Genomic DNA, 23,135 nt, shown 5'->3' with positions numbered 1-23,135 from the left:
CTGAGGAATTCTCTGCTGCAGGGAATGGGGGGGGGGGGGGGGAGGTATGTGGATTAAGGGAGAAGAAGCCTGTATCTGTGTCTGGCACCTTGATCTGTGAGAAATTCCAGGGGAAGTCCATTATCTTGTCATGTCTGCATGTATCCGATCCTGGGCTCTCTCCGACCTAACAAAAACAAAATGGAGAAACCTTACACTCCAAATAAAAAAACTTAAATTAACCACATCTTCAAAACCATTTAATCCCATTCCTAGATGACCTCACAAGCATAAGAGACAAATGCACAATCTGTCCCATCCAGAATTGTTTCAATAGCCAAACCCAGACACCAGCTCACTGACCATCACCATGTTAACATGTACACAATGGACTGCTGTGCAGCCATTACAGATAAATGATACGGACGTGTATCTAATGACAGTGATGTGACCCACCGCCTACCTGGGGGTGAGGAAAGCTCATTACAGATCACGTGCAATATCATCCCCCGAAGGCAAGGACCGTGCCGCGCAGCAGTTCTCAGCCTGTATGGCCTCCGGGGTCCTGTGCACTCAGAGCTCATGAGGCCCCCAAAGAACTCTTGTTTCTGTGAGATACAGATGTGGCTCTAATTGGCTGCACTTTAAAATAAAATTAAGCCTTCCTCTGTGAACCTAAAACTGCTCTAAAAGTATTAAATCTGTTTTTTCAAACAAAAAAAATTTTTAAAATTTATTTAAAAATAATAAGGAACACATTGCATATTAACAAGACAATATATTTGATGAAAAACGGTATCTTCCCCTAAAAAAATCAGTGAGAAGAGTGTCATTGTCTTACATTTTTGCAAATCTCTTCCATGCCCTGCTCGAAAAACGACAGGTAGGTTGGCTTCTGCATTATAGCAGGTGTATCAGGGCCGGGGCCGACACAAAATGCCAGACAGGGCGGCTTACCCAGCAGGTTTATTTTGTCAGTACGAGGGCTACAAGCCCGATTCAGGGGTGGGTAGGGCTGGTGTTACGGAGGCGCCTCCTTCTGGTCTGCGACGGCCTTCTGGGCACAGACCTGAGGTTCGGGTGTCCAAAGGGCCTCTTCTTCAAAGGACGCCATCAGGCGGGTGGGCCACCCTGCAGCTCGGCCCCCTTTCACCGCTCACCTCTGTGCAGTCTTCTCTCCCACGGGCACGTGAGGCCGAGCGGTGCGGCTCGGCATGCGACTTCTCCAACGCATGGTAAGTGGAGAGCAAACCGCGCATTTATGCCCGCGCCTCCCTGGAGACACGCACCCCGCAACCCCCGTGACGCCGCGGGGCGCAGCCTCGGGACCACGCACACCCCCGGGAGGACGGGAACGGTAAACCACGCCTTTCTAGTTTGTGAAAACAGGGCGGACCTCACCCCACCCCCACAGCAGGGTCTGGGGCGCCCAGGAACCCACAGACCACACTGCAAGCGCCGCCGGCACAGCTGTATGACCTCTGGCACAGCTGTACGACCTCTGGCACAGCTGTACGACCTCTGGCACAGCTGTATGACCTCTGGCACAGCTGTATGACCTCTGGCGAGTTCCTGACCTCCGTGAGCCGCGGTTTGTGAATGAGGATGGCACTGCCGACGGAAGCGGCCACTGTGAGGACCGAGTGAGTTAATCACAAATGACAAGTGAGAGCGTCGCGCTCATATCCTGAAAAATGGCTTAACAATATGATATGTGCTTAAATGTACGGGGAGGAGTAACCTCTGAATGATGAAATTTATTTATTAACAAATATTTAAACTATAACATACACTTTAAAAAGTAGAAAGTAGGTATAGCTTGATGATTTTTCACAAAGTTAACTTATTTTATATTTGTTTAAAAGAACATTTGATTAAAGACAACAGAAAAAGCTACCAACAGCCCTTCTCTACCATCCGCATCCCAAGGCATTGTGAGAAAAACAGTCTTTTCTGCCAAAGAAGGGCGTTCAGGCGGCCGCCATTTTGGCCGTGACTTAGAGCCCCCCCTGGGGGCCGCCATTTTGAAACAGCAAAGGTCAGCCCCTCCCTTTTTCCTTTAAATTAGCCAATCACGCAAGACTGCGAGCCTAAGCTCTGACCAATCAGGAGTGAGGGATGGATGACCTGCCTCAACATAAAACCATGAGCGGACAGCTCTGTGCCTGCACGCCCTCCTGCAGGAGTGAAGACACAGCCTGCTGTCTGGCTCCGAGGGTGCACTGGATCCGGGTTTGGGGCTCGCCTTATTTCTAACAGCATCACGGTCACTATGAGAGGGGTTCCTCAACTCAGGGTGCCTCAGCGCATCAGGTGCCCTTTCGCTCCAGGAAAGAGCAAACCTGAACAAGCTTTGTGTCGGCATGAAGCTGGATTCTCATCGATGTCCAACTCTGGAGCTCACCCAGAAATAAATGTCTCTACCATGGATATGGACTTCATCAGAGTAACTCATTATGCCCCCTTTAAAAAAATCAGAATTATTCTTCATAACAGAGTTCATAACAACACAGCTATCTATAATAATAAAAGCATAATATGCTAATTAGACTGGACCACCTTCCGGATGAAGCTGGGGCTGAGGAACGCCCGGGTGCCGGGTGCCAGAGGGAAGCCGGTGCCAGCAGCTGGGGGAAAGAAGGCCTTACTCTTGCATGTATTTCGTTATGTAATAATTGGAGTGAGAAATTCATTTTCCCTCTTCCTTTTCCAGGAATTGGGTGAAGTCAGTGTCTCAGAAACCGGCTGCAGCCCTGGCTGGTGTGGCTCATGTTGCTGGTTCGATTCCTGGTCAAGGAACGTGCCCAGGTTGTGGGCTCAATCCCTGGCAGCTGATCAGTGTTCTCTCACATGGATGTTTGTCTCTCTCCCTCTCTCTTCCTCTCTCTCTAAAAATCAATAAAAACCTATCTTTTAAAAATGGAGGGGAAAAGGGGACATCGGTACTACTTTCAACAATAAAGATGTATTTTTGAAATGTATTAAAAACGTTAAGTTATAAATCTCTGACATCCAAAAGAAGACATCTTTACCTCCTGCAAGGTTGCCCAGTGGCAGCTGTCAGAAAGAAACCAGTTAAGAGAGAAGTAGCACCCAGAGGAGATGAGGGCCCTGAACCCCACAGTCAACTTCCCCATTCAATACTATTCCTGGGAGTACTCATTCCCACTTGCCATCTAACACCCTGGGGCAAGCAAGGTAAAAATCTCAAAAAACGAGTATTACTAGTACAAAATTCCTGGGGGGAAATCATCCTACAGGCACCAGTATGTAAGTTCTGGATTAATGACACAGCTTTGCCAGTGAATAAGTGATGGCAACACTGTATCCCAAACATACATTAAGGGGGTCAAACTACAAAATTATATGAAAATATCAAAAAGCGCAGTTACTTTGGAAGTTCATTTATTCAGAAATGACCTGTGCAGTCACAGTGATAAACAAATCTGTTATACGGAACTACCACCATGTAGTGGCCTGACACACAGGGCCCAGAACCAAACTTCGGAAACAGAAAGTAAGAAGCAAGGGAAGAACGAGGAATGAAGCAGAGAGGACATGTTAGGAGGAAGAATGTGAGGAGGAGGGGGAGGGGGAGGAAGAGATGGAAGGTGAGAGCCAGGCTGGAGCTCCCTGGCACCAGAGCAGTGGCAGGACTGACGGTGGGGCAGGGCTGTGCTGAGCTCCCTCCCTCTGCTGGTCTGCAGGCAAGGACTGCCGGGACCTTCTGCAGCTGACATTTCCCAGGAAACTGCACAGTCCTGCTGATAGCATCACTGTTCCTCTTGCTGCTGCCCTGAGAAAAACATAAAAGGGCTACAATGCTGCAACTGCGGCAGCGGCAGCGGCATGGGAAGGCGAGAGGCAAGGTAGGGGGAAGGGACAGGAATCTAACAAATATAAAAAGGTACCAACTTCAGAAGAAAAAGGAGAGATCAAAGTAAAAGGTGAAAGTTGTAACAGTTATTTTGCTAAAGATAAAATTCTTAGTAGTAAGGAATTGAAAGCAGGGTCTCAAAGACATACTTATACACTCATGTTCACAGAGTACTATTCACAAATGCCAAGAGGTCAAGGAACCCAAGTGTCCATTGATGGATAAATGGATAAACAAAATGTGGTAAGTATATACAATGGAATATTATTTGGCCTTAAAAAGAAAGGAAATCCTGTCACATGCTACAACATGGATGAACCAACAGGGGATAAGCCAGTCACAAAAAGACAAAGACTATATGACTCCACTTCTATGAGGTATCTACTGCAGTCAAATTCATAGAAACAGGAAGTAAAGGGGTGGTTGAAGGGTCTGGGGAGAGAGAAATTGAGTTCTTTAACATACAGAGTTTCAGATTTGCAAGATGAGAAAGTTCTGGAGATGTTTCACAACAACATGAATATACTTAATACTACCGAAATGTACACTTAAAAAAGGTTAAGATGGTAAGTTTTATGTTACGTGTTTTCTACCACAATAAAAGAGAAATTCTGGGTAGTGATTAAAATTAGGGTACAGCCCTGGCTGGTGTGGCTCAGTTGGTTGGAGAGTCGTTTGGTGTACCAGGATGTCTAAGGATTAATTCCCATCAGGGCACATACCTAGATTGCAGGTTTGATCCTCAGTCGAGGTGCATATGGGAGGCAACCAATTGATGTGTGTGTGTTTTATCCTCTCTTCCTTCCTCCCTCTCTAAAATCAATTAAAATTTTTAAAAAATTTAATTTAAAATATTAGGGTACAAGTGAGCACTCCTAACGAATCTAGTTTTGCAAAACATCCTGTGAGTCCTGCATCCAAAGTGGTCCTCCTGCTTGGTCCTAGGATACTGGAACAGCCATAACCGTTGTGGCTCCCTCTTTCCATACCTAGTCTGCCAGGCATCTTCCTTGTTCTCTCTCTAGCCCTGCTAAGGGCCACGCAGCTTAACACAGTGTTAAAGAGCCCAGGCTGGCTGGGTTCAGATCCTGACACTATGCACTGCCTGGTTATGTGACCTTCAGTTAGGTACCTGACCTCAATTTCCTCATATGTAAAACAGGGACTGTATTAGTACCTCCCTCATAGTGTTGTCAGTGATAAAAATATTAATATTATTACTAAGTGTAATAATTTAATAATAATATTAAGGATAATAATATGTATACACTTAGCACAATACCTGGCCCATAGTAGGTGTTCAGTAAATGCTTGTTTTTATTACACACACAGAAATTTAGGGTACAAGGGAAAGGGAGAAAAAAATCAACCTTCTAAAAATTACAGGTATTTTATCTAGATGGAAAGATTAATGAAACCACATGTCTTTAATTCTCTTTTAAAGTATTAATACAGACAACTTTAATGGCTGGGGCAAAATCAGTATATAAGAAGTAATGCAAATCTGAGCTCCAATGGGCTTCAGAGGTTCATTTCCACGGAAGAGCTTTGGAAAGAAAAGAAGACCCTGCAAAAAGCCAAGGGTTACATGCACAGTTCTCCAGGTGCCCACAATCATCTTGGCTAACAGTCTGATGACTGTGGACCACCATCAGAGATACTACAGAGCCCATGGGGAACCACCCAGGGAAGTCACCATCTGAAAGTTCACATCCCTCCTTGGCAATTAAAATGAAGACACTTTCCCTCAGCACCTTGTGAAGATGTTCAATTTCTAGGGTTTCTCAAGATTCACCTCAGGAGAAGTCAATTTGTCCACAGGAAGCGTAGTTTCCGAAGCTGTCTACTGAGAACCGCTGGGAGATGTGGATTGAATTAAGCTTTAAGGTACCAAAGTAGTAGTTCTCAAACAGCTGAAAAGGAAGAATAAAAACCCAGAATGAGTAACTAAAGACAATTACAGATGGAAATATTAAGCATTAGCTTCTCTTATTAAAACACCAGAACAATCTCAATAAACTCCTCATGCTTTGTCTTTTCCGTATTTATTGTCAAAAATGATCCTGGAGAAGGGGAATGGGAGTGGGAGTGGGAGTGAGAAAAGAACAGCAGCTCTTCTCTCTCATTAATCTTAAAGCCTCCTCCAACAAATGCACTAGAGAAAGAGGTCTGAAATGTTAGTTCCAAGATATCTATTGAGCAGATATGAATAAGAACTTGTAACAAAATACCCTAATCCACAGGGCCTAACAAAGCAGCTACTATGACTTCCAGTTATGTGGGATCCTAGTTTTGTTACAGACAGGATAAATTTGGATATAATACATTCCTCTATCTAGTCAATAGCATTTAGTGGAAGCATTGACTAAAATAAATAGAAGATTCCCGACCCATGAAAGATTTTAATGACCCAGTGAAGAATACAGAACACTTAAATACACAACACAGCCAGACCACCACTTCTATCAGATGATGTAGCAAGTATAAATTATTATATTTATCAAAAACCTTTAATCAGATGTGGATTCAAGCCAGCATTCTAAAGTAGACATTCTTTATTACAATTCTTCACTTTTAAAAACTGTCAAGTGTGACCTGTATGACTTTATTAATCAATGTCACCCCAATAAATTCAATTAAAGAAAATAACAACTTTCAGAGATTCCAAAATGGCAGCAGAGTAAGTGGATGCTACACTGACACACTCCCAGGACCAAACTGGAATTACAACTAAAGTACAGAAAAACCATCCTGAATAATCAAATGAAGACTAGCTGGAGAGAACCCTGATAACCAAGGACAGAAAGTGGAGACTGCATAGAGACTGGTAGGAAGTGCGGAGGCACAAAAGGGCTAGCTGGGCTCCCACAGACAGCAGCTGAGGTTTCAGAGGGAAATCTCAGCAGTTGGGGAGGGGGGTCCCTACTGAGAACTCTGGAGTCTAAAGCCCAAGCCAGGCTCTCCAATCCAGAGCACCAGAACTGATAAAGATACTCACATAACATCTGGCTGAGAAAAAAAGCATAGTTGCTGTCTGCTGGGGAAGATAATTGAAAATGCAGGCAACTTCTTAAAAGGCCACTGCAAAAAATTTCACATGCAGCTGTTCACCATGGGGTCCAGCAGAGGGAGGGCAGAGTGGAATGAAGTCTTGTGAGCAGAAGCCAGGGTTGGGGGCTCTGGGGTTAGACCTAGGAAGGCAGACACCTTGGTTTCCACCCTATTGGAAAACCCCATGCCCCAACCTGTGGAGTTTCTGAAGCCCATTAAGAGACTAAGAATAACAATCAGCCTGCAGGCATAAGCAATTGCCCCACCCTGTTGGAAAAACTCTCACCCCACCCTGTGGTCCATAGCCTGATGCTAATCAAGACTGAATACAATCAGACTGCAGGCAGAGGTGGGTCTCTGGAGGTTTTCCGTCTTTGCCTGATCTAATTGAGGGTCCAGGGCTAGAAAATGCAGAACTTGGTGCACATCTTGGTCCTTTCCAAAGGCACCTAGCTCTAACAGAGGGAGCCACAAGCTGTGGATTGCTGATAGCTCCAAACAGGGCACTCAGGACCAGTTAAAAACAGTGGCTGACACTGTCCTGCATTAGAGATTGGGAGGCATAGCCGACCTACCTAATACATAGTCACAAACCCAAACAGGCAGCCAAAATGGGGAGACAAAAAAATAAGCCCCAAACAAAAGAATAAGAGAATGCTTCAAAAGAAGAGCTAAATGAAATGGAGATAAGAAACTTATCAGACATAGAGATCAGAATAATGATACTCAACACAGCCAGACCACCACTTATATCAGGTGATATAGCATGAGAAAAGATACAACAATGAATGACATAGCATTAATAAAGAACACAGTGGAAAGAATCATAGCAGATTAGGGGAAGCCAAGAATCAGATCAGTGAATTAGACAACAGGATAGAAAAAATCACTCAATCAGAGAACCAAAAAGAAAAAGAAAAATTAAAAAACAGGAGGACAGTTTAAGGGAACTATGGGATAACATGAAACTTAACACTATTTGTAAAATAGCAGGGCCAGAAGGGGAAGAAAGTGATTAAGGGATAGAGAACATGTTTTAAGAAATAATGGCAGACCTGGTGAAGGAAAAAGTCACACAAGTTCAGAAGACACACAGAGTCTCAAGCAAAAAGAACCCGAACAGGCCCAAAACAGACACATCATAATTAAAATGCCAAAAATTAAAGACAGAGAGAGAATCTTAAAGGCAGCAAGGGGAAAGCAAACTGTTACCTACAAATAAGCTCCCATAAGGCTGTCAACTGATTTTCCATCAGAAACTCTACAGGCCAAAAAGGACTGGCATGAAGTATTCAAGGTAATGAAAAGTAAGGATCTGAAACCAAGATTACTATACCCAGCAAGGCTATCACTCAAAATCGATGGTGAAATAAAGAAGAGCTAGCCGAAACCGGTTTGGCTCAGTGGATAGAGCGTCGGCCTGCGGATTGAAAGGTCCCAGGTTCGATTCCGGTCAAGGGCATGTACCTGGGTTGCGGGCACATCCCCGGTAGGAGATGTGCAGGAGGCAGCTGATCGGTGTATCTCTCACATCGATGTTTCTAACTCTCTATCTCTCTCCCTTCCTCTCTGTAAAAAAATCAATAAAATATATTTAAAAAAAAAAAAAAAAAAAAAAAAAGAAGAGCTAGACCAAAAAAGGCTACCAAACCAGCACTGCAAGAAATGCTAAAGGGTCTGCTGTAATGAGAAGATAGATAGATAGATAGATAGAGAGAGAGAGAGAGAGAGAAACATAGGCATAAAGAATTAAAATGGCAATAAATAAGTACCTATCCTATATAATAAAGATGTAATATGCAAATGGTCATTACACCGTGAAGCATAACAACTGGATCACAGATCAGCAGGAGGGGGGGACAGCGAGCTACAAGTGGGTGGTAGAGAACTACAGGAGGGGGCAGGGCAGCAAGCTATGAGGGGCGAGGAACGGGGGGGGGCGGAGGGAGCTACAGGAGGGCAGGGCAGTGGGCAGAGAGCTACTGGAGGGCGGCAGCGAGCTACTGGCGCATGATTCGTGCGCAGGGCTACTAGTCAATAATAACCTTAAATGTGAATGGTTTAAATGCTCCAAACAAGACATAGGGTAGCTAAACGAATACACAAATGTGACCAAAATATATGCTGTCTACAAGAGACCCACTTCAGAATAAAAGACTCACATAGGATGAGAGTGATGGGATGGAAAAAAAATTTCCATGCAAATAGAAAAGAAGCTGTGGTGGCATAACTTGTATCTTACAAAATAGACTTCAAAATGAAGGCCATCACAAGAGACAATAAATGTTACTACATAATACTAAAGGGATTGATCCAACAAGAGGATATAACCCTGGTAAACATATATGCACCTAAAAATATAAAACAACTTCTGAAGGACTTTAAGGGAGATATCAACAACAATACAATCATAGTAGAGGACTTTAACACCCCACTGACTTCACTGGATAGATCTTACAGACAAAAAATTAACAAGGAAACAATGCCTCTAAATGACACACTGGATCAGATGGATTTAATTGACATTTATAGAACATTTCACCCTGAAGCTGCAGAATATACAATATTCTCCAGTGCACATGGGTCATTCTCAAAAACAGACTACAGGTTTGGACACAAAACAAGCCTCTACAAATTCAAGAAGACTAAAATCATATCAAGCATCTTTTCAGATCATGTATAAAATTAGAAATCAACTACATTCAAATACATGGGGACGAAATAGCATGTTATTAAACACTTAATGGGTTACCAATGATATCAAGAATGAAATAAACTTTCTGGAAACAAATGAAAATGAACACACAACAACCCCAAATTTCTGGGACACAGCAAAAGCATTCAGTACTGAGAGGAAATTTCATAGCATTACAGGCCTAGGAAGGAAGGAAGGAAGGAAGGAAGGAAGGAAGGAAGGAAGGAAGGAAGGGAGGGAGGGAGGGAGGGAGGGAGGGAGGGAGGGAGGGAGGGAGGAAGATTAATAAGAAACTATTTAACCCTACAACTTAAAGAATTAGAAAGAGAACAACAAGAAAAGCCCAGAGTAAGTAGAAGGAAAGAAATAATAAAGATTAGAGCAGAAATAAATGACATAGAGACTAATAAAACAATACAAAAGATCAATGAAACAAAGAGCTGATTCTTTGAAAAGATAAACAAGATTGATCAACAGTTAGCCAGACTCATCAAGAAACAAAGAGAGGGGACCCAATTAAAATCAGAAACATAAGCGGTGAAGTAACAACTGACATCACAGAAATACAAAGGACTGTAAGAAAATACTATGAGTATCTATACACCAATATGCTGGACAATGTGGATGAAATGGACAAATTCCTAGAAAAATACAATCTTCCAAAACTCAATCAGGAAGAATCAGAAAAACTGAATAGGCCAATAACAATTAATGAAATTAAAGCAGTAATTAAAAAAACTCCCTGCAAACAAAAGCCCTGGTCCGGATGATTTCACAGGGGAATTTTACCAAATATTCAAAGAAGAACTAACACCTATCTTCTCAAACTATTCAAAAAAATTAAAGAGGAAGGAACACTTCCAAGCTCTTTTTATAGGGTCAGCATTATCCTAATTCCAAAACCAGATAAAGACACTACAAAGAAAGAGAATTACAGACCAATATCCCTGATGAACATAGATGCTAAAATCCTCAATAAAATATTAGCAAATCGGATCCAGCAATATATTAAAAAGATCAGCTGAAGCCGGTTTGGCTCAGTGGATGGAGCATCGGCCTGCGGACTGAAGGGTTCCAGGTTCGATTCCGGTCAAAGGCATGTACCTTGGTTGCGGGCATATCCCCAGTGGGAGATGTGCAGGAGGCAGGTGATCGATGTTTCTCTCTCATCGATGTTTCTAACTATCTCTCTCCCTTCATCTCTGTAGAAAATCAATAAAATATATTAAAAAAAAAAAAAAGATCATACACCATGACCAAGTGAGATTTATTCCAGGGATGCAAGGCTGATACAATATTCACAAATCAGTAAACATGATACATCACATAAACAAATTGAAAGACAAAAATCACATGATCATATCAATAGATGCAGAAAAAGCATTCAACATAATCCAATACCAATTTTTGATAAAAACTCTCAGCAAAGTGGGAATAGAGGGACACACCTCAACATAATAAAGGCCATACGTGACAAACCTGCAGCCAACATCATATTCAATGGGCAAAAACTAAAACCATTTCCTTTAAGAACAGGAACAAGACAGGGATATCTGCTTTCATGACTCTTATTCAACACTAGAGGCCCCATGCACGAAATTCGTGCAAGAGTACACCTTCGCAGCTGTGGCTGCGTGGATCCCTCCCTTGCAGCCACAGTGGCTGCAACCCTGGCTTCGTCCCAGAAGGACGTCCAGTCTAATTAGCATATTATGCTTTTATTATTATAGATAGTACTGGAAGTTTTAGCCACAGCGATCAGACAAGAAGAAAACATTAAAGGCATCCAAATTGGAAAGGAGGGAGTAAAACTCTCATTATTTGTAGATGACATTGTACATAGAAAACCCTAAAGACTTCATCAAAAAGCTACAAGATTTAATAAAGAAATTCTACAATGTGGCAGGATACAAAATTAATACCCAGAAATCTATGGCATTTTTATGCACCAATAATGAATTCTCAGACAGAAAAACTAAATAATCCCATTTACCATAACAACAAAAAAATTAATATATCTAGGAGTAAACTTAACCAAGGAGGTAAAAGACCTATACTCGGAAAACTACAAGACATTGAAAAAAGAGATAGAGGAAGATATAAACACATGGAAGAATACACCATATTCATGGATTGGTAGAATTAACATCATTAAAATGTCCATACGACCCAAAGCAATCTACAGATTCAATGCAAGTCCTATTAAATTACCAATGGTATATTTCACAGATCTAGAACAAATACTCCAAAAATTTATATGCAACCAATAAAGACCCCAAATAGCCTGAAAAAGAAGAACAGAGTTGGAAGGATCATAATACCAGATATCAAGTTATACTACAAAGCCACTGTAATCTTGAGAAAGAATACAAAGCAATCTTGAAAAAGAACAAAGATGGAGGGATCACAATACCAGATATCAAGTTATACTACAATGCCACTGTAATCAAGACAGCCTGGTAGTGGCACAAGAACAGACATATAGATCAAAGGAACAGAACAGAGACCCCAAAAATCAACCCAAGCCATTACACTCAATTAATATTTGACAAAGGAGGCAAGAGCATACAATGGAGTCAAGACAGTCTCTTCAATAAATGGTGTTGGGAAAAGTGGACAGATACATGCAAAAAAAGAAAGAAAGAAACGAGACCACCAACTTACACCATACACAAGAATAAACTCAAAATGGGTAAAAGACTTACATTGATGGAAAACCATAAAAATCCTAGAAAAAACCATAGGCAGCAAAATCTCAGACATCTTTGTAGCAATATGTTTGCGGATACATCTCCTAGGACAAAGGAAACTAAGGAGAAAATAAACAAATGGGACTACATCAAAATAAAAAGCTTCTGCACAGCAAAAGAAACCATCAACAAAATGAAAAGAGAGCCCACTGTATGGCAGAATATATTTGGCAATGATACATCTGATAAAGGGTTAACATCCAAAATATATAGGGAACTCACACAACTTAATAAAAGGAAGATAAATAGCCCAATTAAAAAATGGGAAAGGACTTAAATCGACAACTTATCCAAAGTAAACATACAGATGGCCAAGAAACATGAAAAAATACTCAACATCACTGATCATCAAAGAGATGCAAATTAAAACCTCAATAAGGTATCACCTCACACCTGTCAGAATGGCTATCATCAACAAATTAACAAATGACAAGTGCTGGTGAAGATGTGGAGAAGAGGGAACCCTAGTACACTGCTGGTGGGAATGCAGATTGGTGCAGCCACTGTGGAAAACAGTATGGAGTTTCCTCAAAAAATCAAATATGGAACTGCCATTTGACCCAGTGATTCCACTTCTAGGAATATATCCTAAGAAACCCAAAACACCAATCAGAAGGAATATATGAACCCCTATGTTCATAGCAGCGCAATTCTAAGATCTAAAAACAGCTCAAGTGCCCGTCAGTAGACAAGTGGATAAAAAAGCTGTGGTATATTTACACCATGGAATACTAAGCAGCAGTAAAAAAAGAAGGATCTCTTACCTTTTGAGACAACATGGAGGGGACCTGGAGAATATTATGCTAAGCAAAATAAGCCAGTCAGAGAAAGAGAGGTATCACATGATCTCACTCATATGTGGAATTTAATGAACAAAATAAACTGTTGAATAAAATAGGTACAGAGATATCATGGAACAAACTGTTGTATCTCAGAGGGAAGGCGGGGGTGGGGGTGGGAGAAGAGATCAATCAATGAACTTGTATGCATATATGCATAAGCCATGGACACAGACAATAGGGTGGTGAAGGCCTGGAGCAGGGGTGGGCTATAAGGGGTCAATGGGAGAAAAAAGGGGACATAGGTAATACTTTCAACAATAAAGATTTTTTTAAAAAGAAAATAACTTTCAAGTGTGTCAGAGAGAAGGATAAGCCAAACTCTTAGAAAGACCTGCTCTTATGATGATCAAGAATCCAAAATGACGTCAGAATTCATCCCAGGAAAATTAAGCTGCACTACTTAGATACGGAGTGTCAAAGAAGAAAGGGCTTACCTTCTGTTTGGAGGCAAGAGTTGTTCTCTCTCAAAATGTCAACAAGATCCTAAGAAAGCCTTTCAATACACATTTCCAACAATGTTTGAGTAGAACCTAAAGGGAGGACCTCTGCACATTAGCAAGTGACTGTCTCTTCTCTTAGTTTTATATCATCTCCACAGCCCTGAATTTCAGCCTCTGTCACCTTTCCTCTTCCTGCAATTAATGGCCTCGCAAAATGCCTGGGGTTCATTAAAGGCTAACAGTATAAAAGCCCTGTAAATATTGATTCTCCAACATGACATCAACTTGACCCCAAAGATCTATTTAAAGGTTGTGTGCTGCATTGTCTTGTCCTTCAGAAAGGTGATCAGCTCTAGCCTGTATTGATTTACACAATTAACTCCTCTTCCTGGTTTTGGTAGCCAATTCAAACCATATCCACCCTTTTGTGTAAAGAAATGCAGCCTGAAAAGGTTATCTGCTAATCCTTTCATTGAAAGTTAATTTGAAGTGAAAGCCTCATCAGTGGGACTGAGAGATTTACAATTTTGCCAACCAAAGCCTTATAGATACAAAGCAGACATGACCATAGAAGCAGTAAAAGATGAGACAAAACAAAACTAAAAGAGAACTCCTAATGGCCCTGACTGGGTGGCTCAATTGGTTAGAGCAGTGGTTGGCAAACTCATTAGTCAACAGAGTCAAATATCAACAGTACAACAATTGAAATTTCTTTTGAGAGCCAAATTTTTTAAAACTTAAACTATATAGGTAGGTACATTGTTATTAACTTAATTAGGGTACTCCTAAGCTGGCCTTTGCTAAAAACGTCCTCAATCTGTTTGAGGTACGTTCGCTGAGGTTGACCCCTTCCAACTCTCCCATCCACACTCGTCTTGTATACTTGTTTCGTCTATCTCCTTTCGTTCATCCTCTCTTTATGTCCAAACCATCTCAACATACCTTTCTCAATCCTCGACACTACATCTTCTTTCACTCCACAACATTCCCTGGATGTGCGTGCCTGCATGTGGTATTTTGTGGAAGAGCCACGCTCAAGGGGCCAAAGAGCCACATGTGGCTCGTGAGCCGCAGTGCCAACCACTGGGTTAGAGCATCATCCTGATATGCCAAGGTTGTGTGTTTGATCTCTGGTCATGGCACAAACAAGAATCAACCAAGGAATAAGTGGAACAACAAAAATTGATGTTTCTCTCTCTCAAATGAATAAATAAAATTTAAAAAATTCTTTTTTAAAAAAAAGAGTAATGGAGATACCACAGCTAGAGCTGGAAAGTGACCTACCTCTGCTGACTTCACCTTGCAAGTACAGTACAAGGCTTGAAGTATAGTAACCTCCATCTTGGGTAAAAACTGCTGTTTAACATTTTAACCCTGCTACTATGTAAACATTTGCTTCCTTAAATAATAGGGAAAATAAGACTACTCCCCATTCCAGAGAGGCCATAAAATATGCCCCAGACAGAGTTGTCAGTGCTGGCGCCAGGCCAGGCCTTCAGATATGGTCTCACGGCCCTGTCCCAGCAAACAGGACTTTTTCTCAGAAGGTCCGGAAGTCTCATTCCAAATTTGGAAAACAAAGAGCTGAAAAACATATAAATTGAAAAGACTTCCACCATATTGAGCCCCAGAATTTGAGAAGCCAGAGTTCCTCTGGGCCCGCTAGCGCTAGTGAAAATGAACAGGACTCCAAATAAATTTGGCTTATTGATTAAGGCGTCTTCTGATTTACAATATAACAGGCTTAGCAAAGAGGAGGAGGGAGGGCAGCATGAAGGCAGAAATGGCATGATGGGTCATGCTAAGTAAGCCAGGTTAGATGTTTAGAGGGGTCCTTAAAAGAAGCAGTGAGGAAGACTAAAGCTAGAGACATAAGGAGAGTAAATCAGATTAAGGGGAACTGAGGGTCAAGTTCAGAAGTGAGACTTCATTCTAGACATGGGGGAACTAATGAAAGCTGCTGAGTAGGTTGGTAGCCTAAGATGGAAACTCTGTTTTAGGAAAAGTAATCTGGGTGTGGTACTGACTGGAGAAGGAAACAAGAGGAAAAAAGAAAAGGAGCCCAGAGTAGCAGTGTACTCATGAGAGATATTGAGTGTCAACTGACTACAGAACTAGTAGTGGGCCTGGAAAGATTGGAGCAGATGTGAAACACTATGAATGAAACACAGAAAAGACTCAGTGACTTTCTAGATGAGGGGAAGGAGGTAAGAAAAGGAGATGAGAAAAATCATAAATGACTACTGCCATAACCTTCAAGAATTTTTATGAGTTTATTTGAGCCAAACTGACAATAATTACCAGGATGCAAAATCTCAAGAGATTGAGAAAATGCTCCGGAGACTGGCAGTCTTTATCTTATTTTATACACTAGAGGCCCAGCATCACTTCCACTTGCCTCAGCTGGCCACCCTACCCATCACCTTTAGTAGCTCTCCTGCTGCTAGGAGCTTGCACCCCACCCTGCCTGCTGCAAGAGCCGCTGCTCATTTGGTCATGACAGCATTACTGCGTGACGGCCATGGGCCTTTTATATAAGAGACTAGAGGCCCGGTGCACGAAATTCGTGTGGGGGTGGGGCGGGGTGGGAAGGTTGGTCCCTCAGCCTGACCTGCACCCTCTCCAATCTGGGAGCCCTCAGGGGATGTCCTACTGACAGCTTGGGCCCGCTCCCCGTGGTTCTCTGCTCTCTGTGGGTCCTGCCTGCTCCACACCACGGAGACAGGCAAGCAGACCCTGCTGGGTGCTGCCTGTGGGCCGCGCTTGCCTGCTTACAGGTCGCCGTGGCAATGCCTGCTGGGCTTACATTGCCGGAGTGATGCGTCATCCGCCATCTATGGGTGCCGCCATCTTTGTTGTGGAGTGACAATTAACTTGCATATTACTTTTTTATTAGATAGGACTAGAGGCCCGGTGCACAAACAAAAATTTGTGCACTCGGGGGGGGGGGGGGGCGTCCCTCAGCCCGGCCTGTGCCCTCTCGCAGTCTGGGACCCCTCAGGAGATAACGACCTGCTGGCTTAGGCCTGCTCCTGGATGGCAGAGGGCAGGCCCAATCCCTAGGTGCAGCCCCTGGTCGGGCTCAGAGCAGGGCCGATTGGGGAGTTGGGGCACCGCCCCGTCATGCACGGAGCAGGGCAGATTGGGAGGTTGTGATGCCACCCTCAGTCACGCTCAGGGTAGGGCCAATTGGGGGGTTGGGGCACCGTCCCCTATCACACTCAAGGCAGGGTCGATGGGGAGGTTGCGGCGCCACCCCGTCATGCACAGAGCAGGGCCGATCAGGGGGTTGGGGCGCCGCCACTCTCACACTCAGGGCAGGGCCGATGGGGAGGTTATGGCTCTACCCCATCACATACAGAGCAGGGCCCGTGGGGGGGAGGAGGGGGGCTGGGGAGCTCCCCCCTATCAGGCACAGAGCAGGGCTGCTCAGGGGGTTAGGGCCCCACCCCCTGTCACACACAGAGCCGCAGGGCAATCAGGGGGTTTGGGCGCTGGCCCCTGTCATGCTGATCCTGGTGCTAGGAGGCATATTACCCTTTTACTATATAGGGTAGAGGCCTGGTGCATGGGTGGGGCCGGCTGGTTTGCCCTGAAGGGTGTCCTGGATCAGGGTGGGGGTCCCCACTGGGGTGCCTGGCCAGTCTGGGTGAGGGGCTGAGGGCTGTTTTCAGGCTGGGAGTGACTGAAGTTCCCAACTGCTCCTTTTTTCTTTTTTTTTTTTTATTCTGGGCCAGCTTTACCTTGAGGCTTGGCTCCAGCTCTTAGGCCTCCGAGGCTGAAAGTAGGTTTCTGGCCTTTGCTTACAATGTTGCGAATCTGCTGGCTTAAGTCCGGAGGTATTTGTTACAATGTTTCTTAAACTGCCCGCTCAGAGGCCTGCAGCCGCAGGCGGGGAACGTTGGTTTCCTCCCACGATCCTCCGTCACTGAGGCAAGCAAGCCTCATGTTAGTTTCAAGCTGCCTGGCTGCCAGCCGCCATCTTGGCTGACAGTTAATTTGCATATCTCGCTGATTAGCCAATGAAAAGGGTAGTGGTCATACGCCAATTACCAAGTTTCCCTTTTATTAGTGTAGATTATAGTGAAAGGAGAAGATGTAAGGGGGTTACATGAAATCTACTGGTGATAGATTAGGGAGAAGAGAGAAGGTAAAGCAGGGAAATCTCTGGGATTGGATAAAAAGTAAAACAGATACCATACTTCTATTGGTGGGCATAGGATAGTTAATAATTAACATGATAACAATAACAATAAGGGGTTCTGTGGTCTCCTGTTCTGATGGGAGATTGTGCCCTGAGGGGTCTGGAATAAGGAAATTACCCTGACATTCCAAAACTATGTTAGCATAGATGCAAAAAGACAATAGACAGGCTCAGTTAAGGTAAAGATTGACCTCTGTCAAGAAAAATACTGTCCTAGGACATGACTGCCCACCATGCTTTTCATTAGGAAGTTTTAATTTCAGATCGTCCTATGTGGTTACTTTAGGTCTCTGAGTTTGTAAGGCATACCATGCAGACCTCCCTTGAGCTGGTCAGGTTTAGGATGTGGCCCCTTTTTTATCAACAACATTGTAAATGGGGTATATGAAGTTACCATTAATAGCAACAGAACATTTCTAAGAGGAACCTATTTTATGGGGGAAAATGAAACAAATTCAGCTGTATTTATACACTCCTGGCTGTATCTTTGTGTACCAAGCCTTTCTTCAACCTAGGGTGTTTCTGGCACGCTGAGAATATATAGTAGACATCAAAATCTATAGCACAAATCTTCTCTAATCAGACATGGTTAAAGTTGCTAGACCTATGCAAGGGGGAGGTTGGAGTTTTGGGGGAGCTAATTTTAATTCAGGGGATATTAAAAAGCCTATTGGTCATCAAAAAAAATCTATAGCACAGTTAAGTGGACATATCTATAATAATAAAAGAGTAATATGCTAATTAGTCCAGACAGCCAAATGACCTTCCAGACAACCTTCCAGATGAAGCTGGGGCTGCGAGAGCCAACCCCTTGCACCAATTTCATGCATCAGGCCTCTAGCATCACCATAAAAAGCTTTACAGCTGCCCTATTTTTCTTAGTAAGTAGTTCTTTATATATTAAGAAAATGAACCCTTAGTCTGTGTTATAAATTGCAAATATATTTTCCCCCAGTAAGTCATTTATCTTTTGACTTTGCTTATGGTGATTTTTACCATGTCAACTTAAAATTTTATTGACTCAAATGTACAATAATGTTGACATCAAAACAATACCAGATGTTAGACCAGCGGAGTCTGGACCTTGGTTCAGCAACCTCAGTGCTTGAGTTCTGGCTAAGAAAGAAACTTTACCAGTATAAGAGAAAGTTTATTTAGAAAATCACAGAAGTAGAAGAAATGAGTGGGAGAAGAAATGGGCTCAGGAAACAAGTTACAGAAGCAAAAGAAGGGCCCTTGGAGCTTAGGAGAAAGAGAAAAGCAAAGAAAATAGACTGAGGGAAAGGGGTGGGGAAAGGCGCTGGTGTGCTCCCTAGAGAGAGCCACACTGGTCCTCAGTCATGAGGGAGTTTATCTGGAGGTCTCAGGGGAGAATCCATTAGAATATTCATCAGCTTTCCAGGTGTGTCCTTCTAGGGTTGTGGTCTCTACTGATTGGTCAGGACCAGGGCAGGGGGACATTAGTCAATGCAGCTGGTCCTGATGTCAGCCATGGTTGCTTGTCTGGTTTTGCTGCTTTTCTGAGCCTGGAGCTGAAACACAACTGAGATCTTGATGTATATAATGCTGGTCAGAACCTCACTGTCTTGGGGGCTTAATGCTTGGGGGCTATTCTCCAGCCCCCTTGATCGTTCCCCCTCTAAGGAGGTCTAACCCACACAACATGCCAGGGGTGAAAGGTCAGGGGAGGGTCTGAACCCCATGACCAGAGATATGAAAGGTCAGGGGGTCGAAACCCCGGGACCAGAGATATGCTACGGGAAGAAAGGTTATCCTGGGCGCCAGGTCCTTGTTTTCCCAGTTTTGCAGTTGCTCGGTACCCTGGGCTTTCCACCTTGGTGACCTTCTGTACCTGGCTCATGCTTCTTGCTCTCCTCATGTCTGTCTAACTGCCTACCACAATAAAAGGAGATTTTTAAATCAAAGCTACCTGATGCCAATATTGGTCTAGATTAAGGGATCAAGGTAAACAATACACACAAACTATTGACAATACACTAATACAATAAAGATCGTCACGGCCAATCTTTATGAAGCAAGCATGTGGATATCCCACTGCACCCCACAACCCCAGGAAGCAGATTCTATTACTAACCCCCATTTTATAGTTGAACCTGAGGTTTAAAAGGTTTAAATAATGTGCCCACGGGTACACAAGCAAATAAATGGTGAAAAATTGAAATTCGTAATGCTGGAAAAGAAAAAAAATAAAATAAAATTTGCGATTCAAACCCCGAGAGCCTAACTTTAACCGCTGCACGCTCCAGCCTCTTCCAGTGGGTGATGTCCCTTAAACAGGGCCCTGTTTAAGTCACAGTCAGGAAGCTTGACCCACACATCTCCCAAAGACTGAAGTAAACATATTCTTTTCACTTGTTATTCCTACTTTCACTGTCACCTGGACCTGGTTTAAGAGTCAAACGACTCTTGTTCAGCTGGAAGAAATTTAATTGAATTCTGGATGAAAATAAACACAAATCAACTAAATGGCTCCATTTAATTAGGTGCTTGAATGGGGAAAGAAGAAAAAGCTTCAACTGCAAGTTTAAAAAAAGAAACCTGGTTGTTCTTTCTAGGCTAAAGTAGTTCATGAAGAGCTAAGTGGTCTATTGTTTTGAAAATAAGAGCCCTAACAGAAAAAATTTAAATTATAAAAGAATCACGTCAAGGTTTTAAAATCAAGTTGAGTCTTTTCTCCTCACTTTTGTTTTATAACAATTCCCTTGGGGATTCTGAAACCTAAACCATTTTCTTTCTGAAACATTTCTCTTTGACACACACATAGAGCCCTGTAGTGTTGGAAGCCAGAATTTTTTAAAGCCTGCTGTAAAGGAACAGAACAATGAATAGCTACATAAAACTACAAATATTTGATAAGAAAGCAAAAATAGAATTTAAGACTGCCAATATTTGTGATATCTCTTGTAAATAATGTTAAAAAAGAAACAACAGGCCTAAAACGGAGTCATTTGCCCCCACAACAGTAAACTAAGGCTTTTTTTATTCTTTTGACTTCAGAGAGAGAGGGAGAGAGAGAAAAAGATATTAATTTGTTGTCCCACTTATTTGTGCATTCATTGGTTGATTCTTATATGTGCCCTGACTGGGACCAAATCCACAACCTTGGGGTATGGGGATGATGCTCTAACCAACTGAGCTACCCAGCTGGGGCCAGTATACTAAGATTTTTATTACAGTTTCAACCTCTCCCAGAAAGGTGACTGTTAGACAGTTAATCTGAAATTTCCTGATTAGCACTAGTGAAGTAATCTGTAAGATAAGACCCTTACCTTTCCTCTCTGAAAGGGCGAGGGCTATGCCCTCCATCTTACCCTGGATCCTCCATGTTGGGGCAGAGGCCATGTGCTCAGAAGAGTGCCTTCTTCCCGGAAGCCCAGGCCCCTGCTGGCCACGCCCGGGATTTCTTTGAACTAACCAATGACAAGCAAGGGATGTGCGCGCCATAGAGATGACCACATCCTGTGTAACAAGACCCGACTTGCGCCTGGCCAATCGGCAGGGCCCACAGTCAGCTCCCCTCCCCTCACTATTAAAGCCCTGATTTTCTCATGGGTGGCACTCGGTTTCCGGTCGCTGCGTCGACTGGAGGCCCGGGTCGGGTTAGCTAACTCAATAAAGGACCTTCTGCTTTTGCATCGGACTGGCTCCCTGGCGTGGTTTCTTGGGGACCTTGAATTCTGGGCATAACACTTTCCTTCTCTTCAGACCCAAAAGATGTCCTGGTCTGAAACAATCTCTATTTTCTTTGCTAATAACTTCCTTGCCTCACCCTCCTCCTGCCTATAAAAACCTTCCATGTAGTACAGTTTCTCCCAGCCCCTCTCTACTTGCTATATGGAATGCTGCCTGGTTCATGAATGGCTCAGTAAAGCCAATTAGATCTTCAAGTTTACTAGACTAAGTTTTTGTCCTTTAACAGTAATAAGTACTAATTTGGACAATTGAAGAAGAAAATTTAAAACCTAAGGAAGTATGATATTTGAAAACTGTGGGAACCCTGGTCAGAGTACACTGGATGTTCAAGGCCAATTTGCCATATGCATGTGCAAAGGCAATGACACAGCAGTTTTACTGTATGCAATGCGCAAGCGTACCTTTCTATAACCCAAATACTGATATCACTATTTGGCAAGAAGCCTCTTTTGTCTAAGTTGGTATAAAGACGTGTTGTTGCACGGCCGCTTTGTCGGATACTTTGAAGAACTATTTTGTCTGATGGCTCCTTGTTAGCAATGGATACTTAGTCTGCAATAAAGTCTCTCCTATATGCCTACGACTGCTCATACTGTCTTCCAATACTGGGCATCACAGGGGTACAGTCCCTAGCAGAGGAGGAGCTGTGCTCTGACAAAAACTGTTATGTACACAGCTGCTATCCTTTTTTTATTTTATTCTCACCCACCGACATGCTGAGAGAGAGAGAGAGAAGAAATATCAATCAGTTGCCTTCCATACATACCCTTACTGGGGATCAAACCCACAATCTAGGCTTGTGCCCTGACCAGGAATCGAACTGGCAACCCTTCGTGCACAGGCTGATGTTCAACCAACTAAACCACTGCCACTGGACCATAGCTGCTATCCTTTATTGAAGATTCTTTATAAAATTAAACCAGAGAGAAATGTGGACCATCAAAATAAAAGATTCTGGGTCAAAACCAAGGCTTTCCTGGCAGAAAACTGCAGGATAAAATCCAATCACCCTGTAGTTCCTTGCTCACATGATCTGTGAAGCCACCATTTTTAGTTTGTACATGATTGCTTCCTAGGGAGAACACAGAGGGAATTATTGATTTCTAGTAATGTAGTGCTATACACTGAAGGAAAACAAACAACTAGATTTAAAGTCTAACTGTAGTCATTTTTCCTTATATTCATTTCAGACCTTCTACTCCTTCCTCCTGGGCCCGATGACAATCATCAAAGACAAGAAATAACTCCACATGTGACTAGGCTGCAAAAATGAAAATCTCAGACAAAGGTGAAGAACTTCTCATATTTATGACCTCAAGCCACAAAAGTGAATGAATGGCCAATCTTCAACAATAATGACAAACCTGATGGGGATCCCTGCCCATTTGGCTTCCCAAATGAGACTCATTCTCTTCCTTCAATCCTAGACAGAGGAGAGGTCATTCTTTTCAAAGATCTCTCCATTAAGGAAATCTACTTCTTGTGCAGGGTGGCCTCAGTGAACTATTTGCCGTCTAATATGACTTCAATATAGGAAATGCATTTTTGAAGTAAAAAATGAAGACTCAAAATATGTAAGTTCT

At 43.0% G+C, this 23,135-nt stretch overlaps 1 protein-coding gene across 4 annotated transcripts in view; it reads right to left on the bottom strand.

Annotated features, from left to right (window-relative positions):
• Positions 1-3,369: 3,369 nt before the first annotated feature.
• ASCC1 (activating signal cointegrator 1 complex subunit 1) overlaps positions 3,370-23,135 on the bottom strand; it is a 134,383-nt gene continuing 114,617 nt past the window's right edge. For all 4 annotated transcript variants that reach the window (XM_081105325.1, XM_081105324.1, XM_081105323.1 and 1 more), the window contains 2 exons: positions 5,652-5,769; positions 3,370-3,775 (listed from right to left, as the gene is read on the bottom strand). In XM_081105325.1, the coding sequence (XP_080961451.1) occupies positions 5,653-5,769 (117 nt within the window). In that variant the 3' untranslated portion in view covers positions 3,370-3,775; position 5,652. The remainder of the gene's footprint in view (positions 3,776-5,651; positions 5,770-23,135) is intronic.

The sequence above is a fragment of the Myotis nattereri genome (genome assembly GCF_964212035.1).
Source record: "Myotis nattereri genome assembly, chromosome: 13".
Taxonomy (NCBI): domain Eukaryota; kingdom Metazoa; phylum Chordata; class Mammalia; order Chiroptera; family Vespertilionidae; genus Myotis; species Myotis nattereri.
Note: the sequence above shows the minus strand (reverse complement) of the source record. Positions and strands in the feature narration are given on the sequence as shown.